We start from the raw sequence: 20353 nt of genomic DNA, 5'->3' as shown, positions 1-20353 counted from the left end.
GCGTTGTGTCTTCAGTCTTCTACCAAAGAGAGCCAGAAAACATTTGCGCTCGATCATTCGAAAATATAGTGAATACCCCCAGCTGTCTAACGAATTTGAACTTTCTCTCTCCTTGCGTTCCGAGAACCAGTAGCCGGTGCACAGTAGATTCTGATACGATAAAAGCTTCGACGAATCATTTCTCTTGACCCTTGTACACTCCTCAGAAATAGTTGCACGAAAGATCCTAGGATAATACTTTATCGATTTCTGCTTTCCCCTTAAAATCTTTCAGGTTTGAAATACACGCTTCTGCCTTACACTTAGGGTATATCCCTCGGTACTGGGGATAGTTCTGGGACTTTTATCGGCTAGATATCTGGGACATGATCACTCGATGAGAAAATGATGCGTGCAAAATTTGGAAGCAATCGGACAACGGGAACCCATACCGCGTTTGCGTTAAAATTGAAACATTTCGTTTTGAACAGGAGATAATGCCGCGAGGATTTACGTGTTACTTTCAAAAAGCATACAAAATCTTTAAATTCGATTTACTGTTTAATAAAGATGGCGCACGTGTACTATAATTTTCTCGAGGGGTGTAGCGAGCGGATCTCGGCGATTTTCGTCACTGTGCGTCGCGAAAGAACGGTAGATCGTCGAGTGGAGACAATGATCGATGGAAGAAGACCGATTTAAGGATCACGGTGTATCGAGGTGAAAAAACGATCAGGACTTACCTCGTATGCTCTGAAGAGCAGATAAAGCTCCCTCGGCTTGGCGTCCATCGGCAAGCCGCTCACGAACAAGGTGCGCACCTGGAAAAAGAAACAGAAAGAAAGCGATAATTGAGTTAATTAAGCTAATTGTTGGGGGGGCCAGGGACGGGCGATGGAGGGGAGGGGCGGGGAAAAAGAAACAGAAGATACGGAGCGGAGTTCCGTACGGAACGGGAAAAAGGATTCGTGTCGGGTCGAAGGATGGCTGGAGATAACCGGGAATTAGCCTGCTCTGTTTGACTGGTGCTCTCGCGGGGGTGAAGCGATAGCTAATTGTCAAATTAATAGGAAACGGTAATGCGACGGGGAACTCGCTCCCTTTGTCCCGTTTCTAATTTAACGACTGATTTCGCTTATACCTTCGTTTATTTCGTGTAATTCGTCCGCGTCGAACCACTTTACGATATACAATCCACGGTACGAAATATACCGTCTAACGAATCGATTTTTTTTTGTTCATACTTTTGCCAACAAATAACTTCGGTTAACTTCAGAATTTTGATCTGTTTTAACCCTCTGCGGACTCGAGTCCACATTTTCCGACGCGACAAAAAATCCATTCAATTTCTGCTGGAACTGTATTTTTCTATCTAGTATAGTTTCGAAGATACGTATCCAGGGGTGGTTTCATTCCGAAGAACCGGAAAGAGACCTAAAAATAAAATTGATCAATCCACTTCACTTGATACTCTCTAGGATCCTGCAAAATTTCTAAAATAGAATTTTTGGGTCACGTCAGAAAAAGTATTTTAGGGCAAATAGTATCTAGTAATATTATTATAATTCTATTGCATTTTGTCAAAGATATTACGTTTATTCGTATACTGATCAGATCGATGTGTACAGTATAAAATAATAAATGTGAAATAATGTGTGAAATAATAAATGGTGCGATGAATGTTTAAAATGTTAATTGAATTAAATAGAAACTGCGAAAAATATTCATTAACGATTACAAAACTCTATAAAATCATAGTAACAAATTACAATCTACGTCATTTTTGTACATAAATATAATAAAAAAAAAAGTTTGGTGATAAAGGACTTCTTTTCATATTAACTGTCCATAAATTTTCATATGTTGTTCTCGAAAAATCGTCAGGGAAACTTCAGAAATTTCGCATTTTTGTTCCAAACATTCAGATGTCGGAGATGCACGTTGACCGACTATATTCTACTCGGTATTTGAAACATTTTCTCTCGAAATCTTGGCCGACTCCGATTTTAACCGAAGCCAAACTTTGATCGTGAAACGCGATTGAGTTATTAGCTACTGTCTCGAGTGCGTTTCCATAATTCAAAGTTGGATGCTACATATCCGACGACCTCGGATCAATATCTCTCCTCTTTGAAATCATTGAACCTGACATGCCAAACAAACGGTCCCGTTTGTTTGTACTTGTCTGTCGCAGTAACGTCAAACCGAGTATCCACTGTCAACTATTCCAAGTCCCGAAGAATCGTCTTATTTCGCTTTCGATTCATTCTTGACCCAGTTACTCGGTCTCGGGGACTGGAACACATTGTGGGCTACCGCGGAAGTAAGCAAAACTGTGACGGTAAATTACATACTGATTTGGCAGGCTGCCAACTGAGACAGACCGGTCTGTTCAACGCAGGACTTTCCTCCGCGGAAAAGGTATCACTGGCAGATTAGAACGCGTCTCGGATTTTACAACCTATAGAAACGTTTCCAAATGGAATACAATTTGTAGCGGGACAAAACGGTCAGACGTTTCGTCCTACTGCCATAACTCCCTTGACCACTTGTTTCCATAGCAGACTAAGTGGGTGGCGTAGTACACTGGGTAGCAAAAAGCCGAATAAAATTCGTCTCTTTGTTAATTACACACAGAACGGTTTTACGGGTTTTTCAAAATCTAGAACATAATTCTGGTTTTACTTAATCGCTAGAATGAGAAACGAAATGTGAAGGGTAACTGGCAACCTAATACGGTGCACTTGATTAGAAAACCTTGTCAAAAATAGAGACATGCTTCATCTCAACGAAACCAGCGCTAAAACACGCCAAAATTAATCTATCTCCATATGTTACCACTTCAAATTAATGTGCGCAATTAATCTGTGCGTGCAAATCAAAGATCGTGTTGAGTGTTCCTCGCAACACTCGGAATACGTCCCAGAAAGCAGTGTGAATTCTATTTGAAATATTTTCCGGAATAATAAATGAAGAGACGACTGCATGGATCGATTCAAGACGGACACCTCGTGCAGCGCATACGCGCATTCGCTTCTACGAGAATCGCACGGATCAATCTCACCGAGTGCCTATGTACAATCGATCCGCATTTTTCCCATGCATTATCACCGGTACGATGACGGCAGGTTTTCCCAGAGGAACGCAACCGAATCGGCGCGCAACGCGTCGGACACAATGCTGCGAACACGTAGACGTGGAAAACGTGGAAAACGTGGAAACAATGCGTCGACCGCTTTCTCTGCGTCCGCGTTCTACTGTACGCACGACGTTCAGCGAGAGGCGAAAACTAGGGGAAAAAAAACAGGTAAGAGGAAAATAGAACCGAGTAAATTGTTCCTCTCTTCCGGTTCGATGCGAGAATTCAGGCTCCTTAACCATCAATACCAGGACACTCTGTATACATATATATTTCCCTTAATCCTCAATTTAAAATAAAATAATTGAAAATAAACGAATATCACTTTTTTCGGTTGACGCTTCGTTTTTGAGAAGAACGAGTTTGAAAATTCGTCAAGCTCGCATGCTCCGGTTTTGCAGGAAGTAGAATTGGTTGGTCATGATCAGACACGCCAGCCGATTCCTACAGCCGATGCGAATAACTTGTTTTTCTCAAAAAACAAATGTTATTTGTTCATTCTTGCTTATATTTGCGAATCTAATCACTGCTTGTCCGCTTGTACCACTCGTTCTAGAACATTGTATAATCGGTAACTAACTACAGTCTTGTGGAATGTGTTGGTGAGAGTCCCATAGAAAAGTAATGAAAAATGACGAAGTTTTGTCATTGGATTAGCAGTGGTCCCCAAGATCACTCGAGTTTTGAGACATAAATCGAGAAAAGGCTGACACAAAATGGAGTTCCTGTGAACAGAGTGATCTGGTTGGGATGATGAAATGGAGTGAGAAATTGGTGAGCACACGTCGAACTTGATCCCATCCCTAGCAGCAGGGACGTGATCTCGCGAAAAGCGGACAAATTGTCGCCTTCTTATTCGCATAACACCGTGCACCGCGACACGCTGCTTACCTCGGCGTGTGCCGGAAGAAGGAGGCTTCACTCGCCGCCCCTGTAACTCCTTCACGTTGATATTCACGAGCGCCTATTCAATTTAACCTTGCACCCATAAGCATGTGATGTATGCTATGCCACTGGCGCGGCAGGCTTTCCGGCTGGACGAAATCGAGTAACCTTTCGGTCGAAGCACCAACACTTTCGATGGGATCGAGGCTCAATATGTAGGGTAACTGGCGACCTAATACGGAACACCTGATTTTAAAAGCTTGCCAAAAATAGAGACACGCTTTCTCTCAATGAAACCAAAACGCACCAAAATTAATATGTTTCCATATGCGTTAACACACTTCACTGGCGAAAGAGATTAATTGAACCGATTCTGGTTCTACGTCGAGCCGGACTCGACATTGACTTTTGCAGCAACACACACCAATTTTAGTGATTATGCTGCATTCGTGATTACACAACACGCGAGAAGAATTCATTGTAGTATTTCTCGTCTGTTCTAAATAGGCTGGTAAAGTTACGTATCCGAATTTCAAATTAGAATGTTCTTTCACTCGATTATTACCAGTAAATGATTTCCGAAAGATATACTCTGTGCAATTAAACGCGAAACTCTCGCCCGGTTACATCTATTCTGGTGTCAAACAACGAACGAAGCCAACAACAACAAAAAAAAAGTCGTCCATTTTTATCCGCATCAAGTGTACCCCGTTAATCCTTTCCTCGTATTAATTACTCGGCCCGGACCGGAAAAACGACGGCCCGACGACCAGCTATTACTTCCGGCTCAACTGGTTTTTGTGAAACATTAAAAAGCGTGGTATCCTGCAGCGAAACGGTCCAACCAAAAAGAACCCTTGCCATGAAAACAGGCTGAGTAAATGTTGTCTCGCGGACAACGGAAAATAGACAATTTTCTCATGATAACAACAAATTATCAAAAATCACAGACTATATTTCAACACGGTTTGTTTCCAAAGTAGAGTCGTAATCGTCTGGTACGCCCCGCAAAGCAATTGTTAATTTATCAATGACACAACCAACTTTAAGCAAAGTGACTTCACGCTAAATTCTCAGAGTTGACTTTTATTGGCATTTTCAATGATAGCAAGTTAAAGTGTCCCCTGGGAAGCAATAAAGCTTCTGTCTGAAACATTCTTTTCATATTCAGATTTTTCGAGATATTTTCCCTAGGAGTTCAAAATGGAACACCCTGTATAACCATCTGTCTCGAAAGATAATTGGCCGAATCGCCAGAGTCTAGAGAGAGAAAAGATGGGCAGTCCTGCAATTATCTCGAGCCGGGTGGATCGCATGCTATACTTTCAGCCGATAGCGTTTCTTAACTTTATTAATTGGCGCGGAGGTTCGTCGTGGTAATTTAATGCATCTACATCATTACAAGTTGAGCATCTCTCACGGCGCCATTACGTGGACACGTGCGCGCGTCATAAGTTAACGCAATGCAATTACTTAAGCTGGGCTCACGTAAGACGCTTGCCTATCGTTCCACTATGAAACTCACTCTTCTCCCGAGTCTATTAAGATTGATCCACGCTTGTCAGTGGGCTGCTCACGTTTATGCAAATTCCTATTTTTGCAGACGAATTTCAAGCGATTGGAACTGATTCGAACTGTAAGTCAAATTTCAATTCCCGAATTGACGGTTTAGAGGGTAAAATTGACAATTTTATTTTATCATGCACATTGCAAGCACAAAGGGTGCAGTCGGATAAGGTGGCTCCTAACCAAATTGCATTTGCAATAGGCCATTCAAGCGCACCTTTATAAAGGACACATAATAATAATTTCTATCTAGCTCCCTCATATTTATTTTCTTCTACAAAAGCATACACAGTCCAGTTACGAAAAGTAGGTAAGTAGGCACTTGAGACTATACACCAAACAATTTCCACTGCGTTTTCTTTTGAACATGTACGAAATAATTACATTTTTCTTCGTTATTCCACGCAATCGCCGAACAATTGTTTCGCCGTAAGCGCGAACGAGCAAGTGAAAAAATACACGAGAAATTTTGCAAACGCGCGAAACAAGTTTCGAGAAAATAAATCGCTCAAGTATAAACAGCCGTTTGGGAAATATTTCGGAAAAAGTTTTCGTCCTCCACCCCGAGATGTCACGTGTTTGCCGAGCACTGCAAACAGACCCGACAAGAGGAGAGCGGAAGAGTACCGTGAACTCGCGGGGAAAAACTTTTCCCGGAAACAAATCGCTGAAAACTAACAATGCTTTCGAAATGCTGCATAAATATGTTCGTATTCGTTTTCCTGGTTTGTCGCGGCTTTATGAGGTTACCCCGTACACCACGGACACTTCGAACGAACAGCAAACGAGGAATGATTCTACGAAACAGGTTTACTGAAGTTCCGAATCCAATCTTCAAGTAAGTCAAAACAACCTTTTCATTTCTTCAAGTGCGGTGCGCTTCCAGAAAAGGCCGGCAATATTTGGCGAAATAAATATTTCGCATACAAAATATTATCTGAAATAGGATATACGTACACATAATTGTCAAAAATAAAATATTTTCATTTCAAGAATCTAAAAAGTCGACAAATTAGATAATTTTTAAAAATGTTATTTATGAAAGTGAGTCGTTAAAAATTTCTTCATATGCAATTCAATATTAAAATTGTTCTATAAAAAGTCACGAACGAAAGTGGAAAATATGACAATGCGAAAAAATTGTCAAAAGTCGGCTCTCACTTTGGAAGATTAGTATATAATATCTTCATGAATGAATATGTTTATTTAATAATTTTTCACCAAAGTACCGTTATACGGACGAGATATTAAACATTGACAATTTAGGAGCCTTTGGTATTTTCGTAGAGAGCCAATAGTTTCAGATTGCGTCGGTGTGCTGAAATTTTTGCTGATTAGTCATACTTGAAAAATATTACGGTATCGATTTCATAGACGATGTTGTAAGCGAGACGAAACCGATTTGAGTTTGTTCATTGTGAGGTGGAATGTTACTGTAAAAAGTGATTTGCATGGCTTCCTTAATACAGGGTGTCCCAGTTAAGTAAATCTTTCGGGCGCGGATCTGAATAGCTTCGTTCGTTTAAGATTCACTTATAGTACTTACTTTTTAGTATTTAAGTGAACTTAGTACGGTAAACTGTCTCGCCCTACACGCATACAGAGCGCGAATGCTAGAAGATGCTCTCGAGTAAAAAGTATTCTTTTCGACGCGGTTAGATGCATTCGACTCGGCCGTCGTCGCCCACGCCGTTGGCTTCATCAAATCAGATAAACCGCACACAACGAACCATTGTCTCCTGGCTCGTGAATAGGAGCGTTTGTAAGCGCATACGTACACCGAGAGCCCGCGAACACAAAGACCGCAGATTAGAGCGTGAAGCTTCGACATGGATTTCACGAGCCGCTTTTCGATGTTCTCGAATTACCAGTAAACCTTGACTCCGGGATTCATCGAACCCGCAGGAACGTAAACGGTTGCTTTACCCATTATTACCGGGCCCGACCGACAGCCCTGCCGAGACACGTGGCCGCTGCGCTGTTTGCCTAACCTAACATTCACGTCGATTAATAGAATCGATTGATCCTGATTAAGAGCTATTCCGACCTAGAACTTTGCAAAGATCGGTTTCTTTAATTCTACCCTCCTGCAGTTCAAGTCTTCGAACACGGGTCCAGAAAAGGATTTATTCCAACTCGTAAATGTAACGAAGCTACGGATGTTTGAGTGAAGTATACACCCTAATTGGGTTGGGAATTAGTTGGGATATAGTTAGTGGTTTTGCATACAAATCCCCAACATAGGGCCTACAATTATTATAGTCGGCTAATTTACCTTGGCCCGACGGTAATCTGGCAACATTTACATATCGTCTTACAGACGTTAGAAACGTTGCTACAACTAAAAGCTTGTTTATTATTATATTCCAAATTGCTTTTTTGTTTCCTTATTTGTGGATATACACTCTCAATTTGTTACGAGGGGAAGATACAAAGGGAAGGCACGAGTAGTGCTCATATTGTATAACAAAACCATTTTAGGTGTCTTCAGAATGGGCCTCCGTTTTTTAAATATTTTTATATGAAATTTTTCTAGCATTTTTTTCTAGCATCTACTCTCAAGACAGTCAGTCGAGAAAATCGTCGTACACATTTTAGAGCTGATGAACATGCCTATTAGCGGGCAAGGGCAGCCGCCGATGCCCGTGGGCAAAGCTAAGGGCAAGTGACTTAGCAGAGTGGGGGTAGCTGGGAAAATGCGTGTGACGAATACATGTAACCTTGCCCGAAGGGGCGTGGCTTTTCCGCCCGTGCCGTTCTGTGTACGCCCAGGGCAAGAAAATCGCTGCCCGTACGGGCAGACGCTGGACAGCTCTGCTTTAGAATGTAGTTACTTTTCAGAAAGTGGACCGAGCATACGATTTGAAGGAACCATTGAATCAGCGTTATTTATAACATGTTACAGGTGGAAACACAAGAAAGCGAAGAAGCCTCGTTGGAGATTTCGAAAATTGGAGCAGGTTGCGTGCGAAAATACCAGTACAAGTAAACAAACAGAAATTTCGTGTGCCGTTTAAGCGGAATATCAATTACGAGGAGTGGACACGTGTCCGAGAACATCCGACACCATTATTTTCAACAGTTCTGTAACCTGTCCGCGATCGTAAGGGAGTCGAAATAAATTGCGAGGCCGACAGAGAACCGGCCATTACTCGTTCGGAGATGGGATTTTAAGGGAATCGGCGTGAATTTAAGAGGCCGTCGGTCGGTTCCTTTATTACTATGAATAATCCCGAGTGTCACGAACTCGTTTCACCATTATTTATATGTATTTACGGCGCTGGTTATTTACGCGGGGCCTGGTTGGACATGGATCAACGCGGCTCCGGATCGTCGCGTCGGTTCTTGATCAAACATACCATCCGGCCGACCCCATTAGAAACCTATCTACGGATCGTTTAATCGGATATTAAATTGCTCTATTCATTTGTTCCAGAGATTAATTATCGTCACACGCTGTATTTCCAGTGTACATATTCTCCAGCTACATTATATTCCGTGTGTACCCACCTTTACAGCAAAGCCATAAAAATAAGTTGCGCCATGGTCGTGTTCCAGAACATATCTATCGTAGACCTGCACTTCGGTTTTAGCTTCTATTTTCTCATTCAATGTCATATCACGCGTTAGGATTTCTTTAAATGCAGCACTCAGATCACATCAGCGCGTCGCGAATTAGGTGCAATTTAATCTTTCTGCGACAGTAACGTTGAACAAACGCAACTTTTGCCTACATAGATTTCTTGATAAAAGTATACTCCGTTGTAATCAACTTATTCTGATAATGAATTTCGAGTTTCTTGATTGTATCGCGGTAGAAACTGAAGTTTTCGATTGTTCACGTTCTGCGTCTCCAAGATTGTCATCGCCATTTTGTAGTTTCTTCTACCATCAACGAACAGTAGACCATAATTCATATAATGCTATCGTTGTTATCGTTGTTCAACAATCGGATTGATTTATTTACATGTAAAATTAGACATCTAAATGAAAATTGAAGATAGAATTTTAAAGATCAGCTGATCTAGAAATAAGCCGTAAGTTGAGGGCAATGTGACGTCAGCGGGAAAAATATTGTCCTAGGCTGAACCATCGCAAGGGGGCGCGGTTCGTCGAACATTTTAATGTTTGCATTGCAACAACACGTTTATTTATATATATATATATATACCGACGTAATATCGTAGTTACGTCAGCGGCGTGCCAACCTCTAAATTAATCCTAGGTGCAGCACGGCGAAGGAAATGTTAAAAAGGGCCGGTGGAAGCCAATGTGCAAGAAGCGTGCTTCCGGCTGCGAGACAAAATAAAATACCGGAGCTCGGGTTCGATGAGCACGGGGTCGTTTTCAACGCGTTCGACTTCATACATTCGGCCTATCTTCTAACAAAGAATCACTTGTGCACGTTACATACAGGGGAAAAAACGCCTAGATGATGCATCTCGAGTTCCCTTTTCCTCGGGAAAACCTTTCGACGAAAAATAACTACGAACCAAATAGCTACCAGAAAATTAAACTTTCCATTCCTAGAAAACCAACTTACACCAACAGACAAGATTATAAGACACCGTCGCAATTACTGGAGCGAGGGCTTGCTCTTATATTAATCCTCATACGCCGTTCCTCGGGGTGAACATTATTCACCCGTTTACTATTCTTGCATACCGTAGAAGGAGTGATTTCTTTCCGTCCGTGTTGTGAGATGTATTCATTTAAAATGTGACGTTACGAATCAAGTACGATTTCTTGGTTCAAAGTGAATTCCAAGGGAATTCCAGCGGCGCAACGGTAAAGTGGAAAGTGACTGGATCTAGAAAAAAAAGGTAATCTTTCCGGCTACTGTAACAGCCGAATGCACTCAGCAATCACAGAGAGTAACGAGCTGAGAAAAAAGGGTAGAGAGAGGCTTTCACGCACGGCGCCGATTTGTTTGTCCCTAGCTGGTCCCCGGTAAGGAAAAATCGATGAACGTAACACTAAAAAAATGAGAGAGAGAGAGAGAGAGAGAGAAGAGTGAAAAAGAAACGATAAGATGGTGGTGTCAACGTAGTCAGGCTGCCGAGCGACTCGTGAAATTGCTCGGATGCGCTCCAAATGCGATGGTACTCGAGACACCACGGCGGACCCCGTTTTCTCCGACCTCTAAGCGCACGTGCAACTCTGTTTCGTTGCATTTTCGGCCGCCGCGCCGCGAATAGCGATCCGGACCTCTGGAAGCGTGATCGAACACTAGTCCGAAACTTTCAGCGTCGAGAAATTCTTCAAACACGTAACCTAGTTCTCCTTAACCTATAAATGGGGCCTGAAGCGCATAAAACAATATTTATTTAAAAGAACCCATCACTATGTATCAGTAGCGCAGCGCGGCAGCACGTCGGAACGCATCTAAATCAACACTAAAATGAACTCCAGCCGCGCGCAAACTTGTGAATCGCGCTTACAGCTGCCAGAAATGCAGGTCGCCATCGGCCTACTTGATCTGGGACACCGAGTTTCCTGTTCTCGAAGCTCGTTTCCCACAAAAAGCCGTTTCCTATCTTACGGTACGAAAATTGCAAGCTTTCTATTGCACTTGCGGCATTGTTCGAATATTTGAATACGAAACTTTGTTCGGTAGATTTATTAATATTTATTTACCGATACACAGCTACAAACTCTATAATAAGGACAGCTTCGTAACAGTCTCGTACTGGTATCTACAATACATATAGGGTGTCCTTAGTTTCTCCTGTCAAACGGTGCCGGCACGTTCTACGGAGTAGAAGTAAGAAAAATTCTCATTTTATAAAACATAAACTATTGTGAAAAATTGCTTACTATACGGTTTCTTGTGGCACACATAAAATAAAAGTTTTATTGGGTCTTATAGTTTTTGTTTTGAACTTTCAAAGGAACTTTGAAACTATATTCAAAGGTAACGTTGGATATATGAATAAAGATCGTGTGTACCTTAAAATGACGTATAATGAACTTGTAGATTGTAATAGTATTTCTTGATCAAAGCACAGCATTTGCATTCTGAAATCGGACATATCATGTGCAACAACGCAATATTATTGTCGTTTCACAAATCAAAAGTTTGTTATTTACGTTGGAGCTTTCGCCTGTTAACCATAACAATTGTTGCCTTTTCATTCTAATTTTTGTACAATTTTTGCTGCACGATGTGTCGCTTTCATGCCAGTCCTGAATATCGATGTAGTCTTACTAGATGTTTTGCTGCTTTTATTTGCGGTATTTCAGAGTTAGTTAGTTTCACGTGCGGTATGCAATATTTTCTTAAAGTGAAAGTACTCGTGATATATATACAGGGTGTTCAAAAAAACCATTCAATATTTATATGGCATATAAGAACACACTATGACGAGTAAAAAAGCCTTAGTGAACATAGGTCGAAAGGTCAACCGTTTCTGAGATATAAATATTTTTGTTTGCTAACATCATGATTCATTTACTACTGGCCTTTTGATATTTACAGAAGATTTTCCACGTGTCCCCATCTTACTGAAAATTCAACTTATAAATTACAATTCCAAGAGAAATTTAAAAATTTGTAAGAAATTAATGATGTAAGCGAAGCATTGACGTAATCAATTAAATTTCTAATGGATTTGAATTTTGTACAGTATAGTAGAACACAACATTTGTAAACAGATTGCATAAATATCACCGATGTGTTTTGTATGAAAATATAAAACGGTGAATTGCATGCTTTTTTAAAAACTTTTCAACAAAGCGTTTACCAGCCCGTGTTCAAGCAACATTCTTCTTCACTTTTACTCGAAGAACGCCCCTGCACCATACGTCGGGAAAAATCTGGGGCACTCTCTATAGTCGTAATTATGTTCTAACCATTATTGTTTCAAAACTAATTTACCACCTCGCAAACTTCGTACGTATGTGTAACGACATCGGGTCACGCGGGCGTGAAAACCTTTCACACGTTGAAAATTGTTAACATGCGACAAAAATTAAGAGCGCAGAACGTAACATAATGAACCGAATTTTTTATCGCAAAATTTTATAACATTTTGCAATTAGAATAATTCTTTTTTTTCCAAGGAAAAAGTGCGATTATTCATATCTAAGAATATACTATACTTTGTACTAGGCTAATACAGTATATCAAATTATATCAATAACAAATATTATCTAAACCGTGAATGTATGTTACATTTAACTACTGCCAATATTTAAGTTTTCATAAAACCATTGAAAATGCGTAAAAAATTAGGAAATCTCGCTCTACAATATAAAATGATTGAATGAAAAGAAGAATGCAGAATTACGGTACAACGTGGCCGAGAGTTTTGCACAGTACTACGCGTATCTATATTATACAGTGAATCGTAAATTATTCCGTATATACTACCCTCTGCAACGGGTAGCATACTGCAATCTGGCTGGACAGCGCAGACTCGACAGCGTAACATGTGTCCGCCAATTTTATACCATTTTCCTCGATACAGGAAAACGACCGTTCGCTGCTTTCCAAAGAAAAAAAAAATACAAAGGAGAGGTGACTATAGAATCCCGTGATAAGTGTTCTATAGTTCTATGGAGGACGACCTCGCGCGATCGGGCCACGTTTCACAATCGAAGAAGACATACACCGGACCAATGGCGGCCACTATGAATAATAAAACTCGGCGAGGTCAGGCTAATTGTAATACTCGATTACACGGCGATGGAACCGCGTCATGTGCTCGATCCTCACATTCATTTCGCCGTGCGAGCGCTATCCACATATACATATACATATATACCTACACTCTTCACGGCTTTTACTTTCTATACCAGTCCACATAATAGTCCGGTCTCGAACCTTCCGGTATACACGTACAACGCACAGCGAAAACCACAACGGTTCATAAGTTGCACGATCGAGTTACCCACTGCACAAAGAAAGTTGAATTTTTGCCGCGAGTCGATGCAATTCAATTCTTCTTTCACCGTACTCTCTCGCTTTCTTCAGCTGTTTTATACTAACTGTACTTTGGCTTCTGCGGTGTACAGAATCCTCTACCGATGCATTAGAACGATAACTTGTTTTGCATCTGTCGTTGCATCGTCAAACAACGTGTCCCGTGTATTTATGCCTCAGCACGTCAACCAGGCAATTTTTTGAAATACACTTACGGCGACGCATAATGGTCCCAAATCGCCAAAATATGGACGAATATTTGCGATACAATGGTTTCAAGATCACGAATTTCAATTTGAAATTTTCAAATCCAAATTGCGGATCCAATATAGCGGACGGGTATTTGAAAAACTGATATGATTTCTACAAAAATTGGTTAAAAAAAGAACAAACATTAAAAAATGATTATTAATAAATATTAGAGAAATGTTTTATTTACTGAAATAAATAAATATGACGAAATAAACCTATTCGTCAAGAGTGAAAGTGAAAGCAAGCATATTTGTTTGTTGATCGGGAACTATCTCAACACCTCTACCTTCTCTACCTCTACCGTACATTTCTTGAGGTGTACTACAAAATTGTGCCTGGTTGTTAATTAAACATTCGCGTTGCAGTATACTCTGCCATTATTTCTTCACACGATCGCGATTGCGCGTTAATGTTTTCTCGTTCGAATAGCATTCGAGACAAACCATACGATTTTGATAATTCGTCGTCTGTCTATAGTCTTTCTCACTCGCGTATTTTTGATACGGAAGTAATAATGGGAGTTTTCGAATCTGTTTGATAGGGCAGCAGATTGTTGGCCGATTGTTAATTAGTGTGCCCAGTGTGATCGTAAATGGTACAAGGTGGACGTTGAGTTTGCGCGCAATAATGGCGGACTTTGCAGCGGTTCTTTGGCGAGCTCGTTCCCTTCACGGCATAAAACGCCCGTAGTTTTGCGGTCATTAATATTAATTTCGCAGCTCCCGGTGAAAAAGCGACCCTAGATTCTCAGGTAAACCGACGACAGGCCTGCATGCATCGGCGATGTCCGCCTGCATCGTCATAAAGAAACAGGGCCGACCCCCTAGCTATCGTTCTTTTTACACCGTCTATCTACATGTACATAGCCACCTCCTCCGCTTCTTTTTCCTTTCCCCACGCTACGGAATCGTAACAGTTGCTTCTGACAACTTCCGACGGCTGCCATTACACGTTCAGTTTCAACTGCGCGCGACACGCCGAACAGAAATTTGTTCGCGAAAACAGAAAACAAAATTGGCTCGATGAAAAAAGACAATAGTGCAATGGAAACCTGCAAAACTTTCTATAGGCTTTTCACTAAGCGCGGCAGCAACGAATGACGTTCAAACATTTCGCTACATTTTATCCCACGTCGTAGCAATAATAGCTTTCGGATTCTTTTCAAATCGATACATGATTTCCAAAGTGTCACCTTATTTTTATGGTTCTCCCACTCTATTCTGTAATGGGAAATACGAAAATATAAAAGATCCATAGATTCCAAAACGACTTTCATTCAGTTTTTATCCATAAACGCAATCAAAACTAGACACAAGAAGCATCTGCAGATTAGAGTTTCTAGGATTAAAACTTTGATTTCCTGGTTTCACGAAGTAAAGCCTTGCAAAAGTTCGTGTCCGATTCTCGAGACCTCAAGGCAGGAATTCAGCAACTTCATTGTTTCACGAAGTAATTTCAAATACGAAAGTCTTGTTCAGGGGCGCAACGTATTTTAGTAAATTTTTCGGAATATGTTTCAGAGTGTCGAATGTACGAAAATTACGGCGGACTCGGAAAATTGACATTGTACAGTTTTAGAAGAACTGTTAGCTACTGCCGAATTAATTCGTCCCTTGCTGAGGAAACAGTGGGATGGAAAAATAGATTGTTGCATTTCGAGCATAAAATTCCTTGCGTCGTTCCCAGATAACAGAAAATAGAAAGCATGCAGAGCTTACTGCTATTTACATTCGTCGTAATATGCGATGAGTATAGGAAAATGTGTCAACCTGATACTTGGGACGGATAAGGGTCAAACAGTGCTAGAGATGGTCGTATGGCAACGTTCCGTTGTGACACTATTGGCAAAACTCTAACCGTGCTCGCGCTGTAGGAAAATATACATTTTTCACCACAATACTTAATAATTTACGTGGCGTAGAAGATAACGTCGGCGTCATTTTATTATTTAATAATCGACAAAAGTATCGCTGAGCATGCATCCAATTCCCGAACGGAATGGAGACCATCCGAAACTCGGGGGAGAGGTATAAGGTGATCACGCGGTATTTCGGAGTGCACCGTGTCGTTCTGGTCAACCGTTTTCATAAAGAATGCAATATACGGTTCCCGTTCCCATCTCCGGAGAGTCGAAAATTGAACAATTTCCCGGCGAGACTTAGGATGTCGTAAATTCCGCGACTACAGTTCAATGGGTACTCTGCTTTCGAACGCCAAGCTGCAAGCAAGCAATAGATATGGCGGGTGACGGTTTTACCAATAGCGATGGGGGTTATGGGGTTATGTAGGGTTACACGGGTTAAGTATTAACTAATTTTAGCGAAAAAATTTAATGCCTCGTTATCATCATCTGATATCACAAGATTCGAATGTTTTCTAATCGTCATTTTCACGGACTATTATCTGGCCTTGGATGGTTGATTACTGGAATAATTACCCCATCAGCCTAGACGTAGGTGGCAAAATCCTGGAGCCACCGCCGAGTGCAGGTAGCAAGAACTGGGAAAGGAAGAAAAAGGAAAATCCCATCGAACAATAATGATTCCGCATCTTGACCCCGTTCCAACAATACCGCCGGTTATCGAGGTTGAATCGGTTATCTCCGATTTCGATAACGGTCAATAGTCCGGCCCCTCTCCGCCGGATGAAAAGTTCCGTGCAAAATGGCCGGACGGTGCGGGCGGAGGGTCGCGGAAGAAAAGGGCCAACTGAAAAAAGCGTTTCCAGCGAAGAAATTCTGAAAGAAGTCGCCGGGCGAGCTATAAAGACCGGCCCTGGCCCGAAGCCACCGTGCATCGAACATGACCGAGTGCCGTCGCGAAAGAGAGCATGCTCTCTCTCTCTCTCTCTCTCTCTCTCTCTCTCTCTTTCTCTGCCTCTCACCGAAGAGCAGACACGACGAGGAATCACGGAGGAAGAACGCGAAAAAGGACAAGCTATCGCGAAAAAAGGGAATAAGGGTAGATGGGAGGGGGATTCCAAGGGGTGGCGGTGGGGATACAGCAACCCATAAAAGAGGAACAGAGCGACATATGTAATGAAACGGAAAGAGATACCTGGAGGATGTGGAAAGCAGCGGGGGAGGGGGAGGGCAGACTGTATAAATAAAGTGACACAAAAGAAGAAAGAGACAGGTCGGTATAGTAAAAAGAGAGGGGGATGAATGGGGGACGAAGAGGGTCGGAGACGGCTGCGGTCGACGGCAGAGCGGAAGGGAGGAAGGGAGGCTCGAAGAAGACAGGGTGAGAAGGAGAGGGTGAGGACAGGTTGGTAGGGGTAAGAGAGTCAAACGGAGGGGGAAGGAGTCGGCGAGGGTACGCGTAGAAGAGGGGGTTGTCAGAGTGGGGTGAAGGAGAGAGGGGAGAAGATGGAATGGGGCGAATGGTAGGGGATGGGAGACCGAGGGTGGTGGGAGACTGAGGTCGTTCTGGCGACGCCGTGTCTGTCCCGACGCTAGGTACGAGAGAGCCGAGCACAGTGGCCCGATCATTTATTCATGCGCTCCGAAATGATTCCAGGCTTCTGTGTTGTTAGCCGGCGTCGGGTTGCGTCTGTGTTCTGCGCACCGCGCCAAGCCGAGCCGAGCAGAGCCGAGCCGCTTCGCGACCAGCCAGGCCGAGCCGAGCCGAGCCGAGCCAAGCCGAGCCGAGCCGGCCAGGTGAATTAAAATGTCCGACCGCCCACCAATGGAGCACGCGATCCCGCTTTGCCGAGCTGAAAATGCTCCGAAGGAACGGACCTTACTTTTTAACGAGGCCTCGCTTTTCAGTCGAGTGCTTATCTAATCGAAACAAGAGTCCTCCTTTTTAAAATACACGCACAGACGCGACCGGCCACCGGTTTGCACCTGTGGGAAATTGCTCGGAAAATCGTCGGTGGCCGCGATCGCGAGCATGACGCCCGATCATCGGATAGAAGTGCTGTCCGATCGATAGTCCGATGTGTCAGGATTATAGACACGGACGTCACTTCTTTGCTAGTTTCTAGAGAAAGTTTTTCCTTTCTTTGTTAGTTTATTTCTGCGTCAGATAGAAAGACTCGAAATTGTGACGTAGCGTTACCTTGTAGGCCTCCACAGTCAGAGATGGCAGCTGACCATCCTGGGCTTGTCTCGTGAACCTGCACACCGTGTGCAGTGACCCTTTCACCTGTCTCTCCACCTCCATGGTGGTCAAGTTGGGATGGAGAAAAACGGAAAAACACCATCCAAGATTGCCATTGGCAACTTTCCCTCCTACTAACATTTCTGTGTATAATCAATACGATTCATATTCCTTTGGGAGGGGATTGCTAGTAGAGGTCACAGCGCTCAAGACTCAGTAGAATTTTCTTTCGATGCAAGACGACGATGTTTCGTTCGCAACAAGAACATCTCTATCTCCTCTTCTTCCTTTGAAGTTGACCGCTCGACACTGCTTAGTGCCAGCACACCTATGTCGTATTCATGGCGAAACACTTTACGGTCTGCCGGACAACTTCGTGGGACTTGTAAATTCTGGGCTCACTCAAGAACAATGTCGAGCCGAATTGGTAATCTCGTCTTCGATACGTCGAAAGCTGTCCCGAGCCATCGTCTTATCGACCACTGTGCGTTTGGGTCGTGTCAAAGTTATGAAAAGTTAAAATGCAAAATTCTATTGGAAGATCATGAACAGTGTCGTGCTCGTGTGATTACAAATTTTTAGGATCCTCAAACTGAACTCCATCCTAACGTCCGGATAACCCAGTCGAACTACAGTAAAGGTTCGATCTGAGCAAACGAAAACTGTTCGATCTACGCAAAGCGCCTATCCCCTCCACTGTGGGGCCTCCTGGTCAAAATGGGTGCCTAAGTTTACGAATAACCTTTTCTCAACGATGCATCAGTTTTGACCCCCTTAACCGGCTATATCCTTTGCGTAAGAGAATAGATTACACATAAAAAATTCAGCCATAAAAGCGATCAAACACAACTACGACCACACTACGAAACTTTACACGAGTTTACAGCTTTCTAGGCAAACGTGAAGAAACTAGAATTAAATATGCAAATGTCCGTGGGAATTTTAACATGTTCATCGACGTGTCGCGCTGTCGCGAGCGAAGAACATGCGGTGTTCGGCTTGGCACTCGACAGTTCAAGAAATATAGGTTAAATTCAACATCTATTACATGGTTTTGTTAAAATTGCAAGTGGTTCTCGTCCACTGACAAATAACATCAGGCTTGTACGCACGAAATGTCCGATTTCGTGAAGCTTGAAATTATCTTGCCAACTGATTAATAAAATTCTAAGATTTCTTTTGCTGAATGCTTCTCTAATTGTTCAAATATTTTCGTGGAGCATTGTAGGTAACACCGACTTCAATTGACAAATGACGGAACTGAAGTGAACGACGATTCGAAAAGATCTTGATGAGATTACGGATTGCGAATTAGGAAGAAGAGACGCGATTGACCGGGCGGTCGTTAAACACTTAATCGGCACAGTAAACCGGCGGCGAAATCGGCGAAATCGGCGAAATCGACGCGCACGAAACCCTTCGGAACTATTTCCGGTGTCGTCGATATCAGAAACTAGGATGATGCGACACAGACCAATGCGAACCGATCATTACCACTCGCCACGAATCGCCGAGCTCAACAGACCAGCGAGTGATTAATTACTGCGCCGCCTGTAATTACGAATGGTTCGCTTCCATCGGATAATAACGTTCCCTGAAATCCTGTAATAACCTGTTAGCTAATACATGCGATGCCTTAGGACGCAATGGGATCCAGGATCTTATTCCTTACACCATAAGGAACGCTCCGTCAAATACTGTTTATTAATTAGGCTCCCCGGAAAAATCTTGACACGTTTTACTTAACGAATACGTCTTTATTGTTCAATCTTAAATCGTTACACGCGTTGCACGTCACGTTGGTCGTACGTGCGTGACACAATTCTTTATCGATCGTGAAAGTAGCCAAACTTAGAACGCCGCTGCGTAAATCAAGTAATTCGAAATTGACAAAAATTTTTTCATGGGACTCTCACCAACATATTCGTGGCATTTTTTAAACGAGAAAAATACCGACGATCTTGAAATTGCGTAAAAATGAAAACGTTAAACAGAAAATCTGTTGATATGATCGTATTGCCCCCATTAAACGGTCCATTACCAACGGAGAAAATCAAGTGTTCTGTTTTTTTCGTGACTCACCCCGTATACATTTTAGAATGTAGAATTAACTGTTAGTCGCCGTCAGAATTTTCCCATGCTGTTCTAGCGATCTATGAAGTTGTTTAAAGAGATGAGTTCGCGCGAGCAGTCTTCGCAGCCACTGTATATTAATGAAACTTCTCTCGCCACGAAATTTAAATGTACACCGAACACACACGCGTGTTGAACTCCTTGATTTAAAATAGCATACGAAATCTGAAAGTCGGGAGAGTGAATTCCCCGTAGTGCCAAGAATCACGCTGTTCATAACTTTTGCCAGAACTGCCACGTACGTGTCGTCACTTCTCTCGCCGTCCTCTTAGCGAGGCTTTACTGTCAACTGACCGATGATCGATTATTCGCAAAGGATTTATTTTTCTTTAACTTCCGGCCAAACGCTAGACACATTCTTATTTCGCGAGA

The 20353-nt window shown here is 42.4% G+C and overlaps 1 protein-coding gene across 4 annotated transcripts in view; it reads right to left on the bottom strand.

The window, feature by feature from the left end:
- LOC143362225 (protein couch potato) overlaps positions 1-20353 on the bottom strand; it is a 77425-nt gene that overhangs the window by 37307 nt on the left and 19765 nt on the right. For all 4 annotated transcript variants that reach the window (XM_076802211.1, XM_076802209.1, XM_076802208.1 and 1 more), the window contains exon 2: positions 723-800. In XM_076802211.1, the coding sequence (XP_076658326.1) occupies positions 723-800 (78 nt within the window). The remainder of the gene's footprint in view (positions 1-722; positions 801-20353) is intronic.

The sequence above is a fragment of the Halictus rubicundus genome, chromosome 16 (assembly GCF_050948215.1).
Source record: "Halictus rubicundus isolate RS-2024b chromosome 16, iyHalRubi1_principal, whole genome shotgun sequence".
NCBI lineage: Eukaryota > Metazoa > Arthropoda > Insecta > Hymenoptera > Halictidae > Halictus > Halictus rubicundus.
The sequence above is the reverse complement of the archived record's forward strand: the minus strand, read 5'-3'. Positions and strand labels throughout refer to the sequence as shown.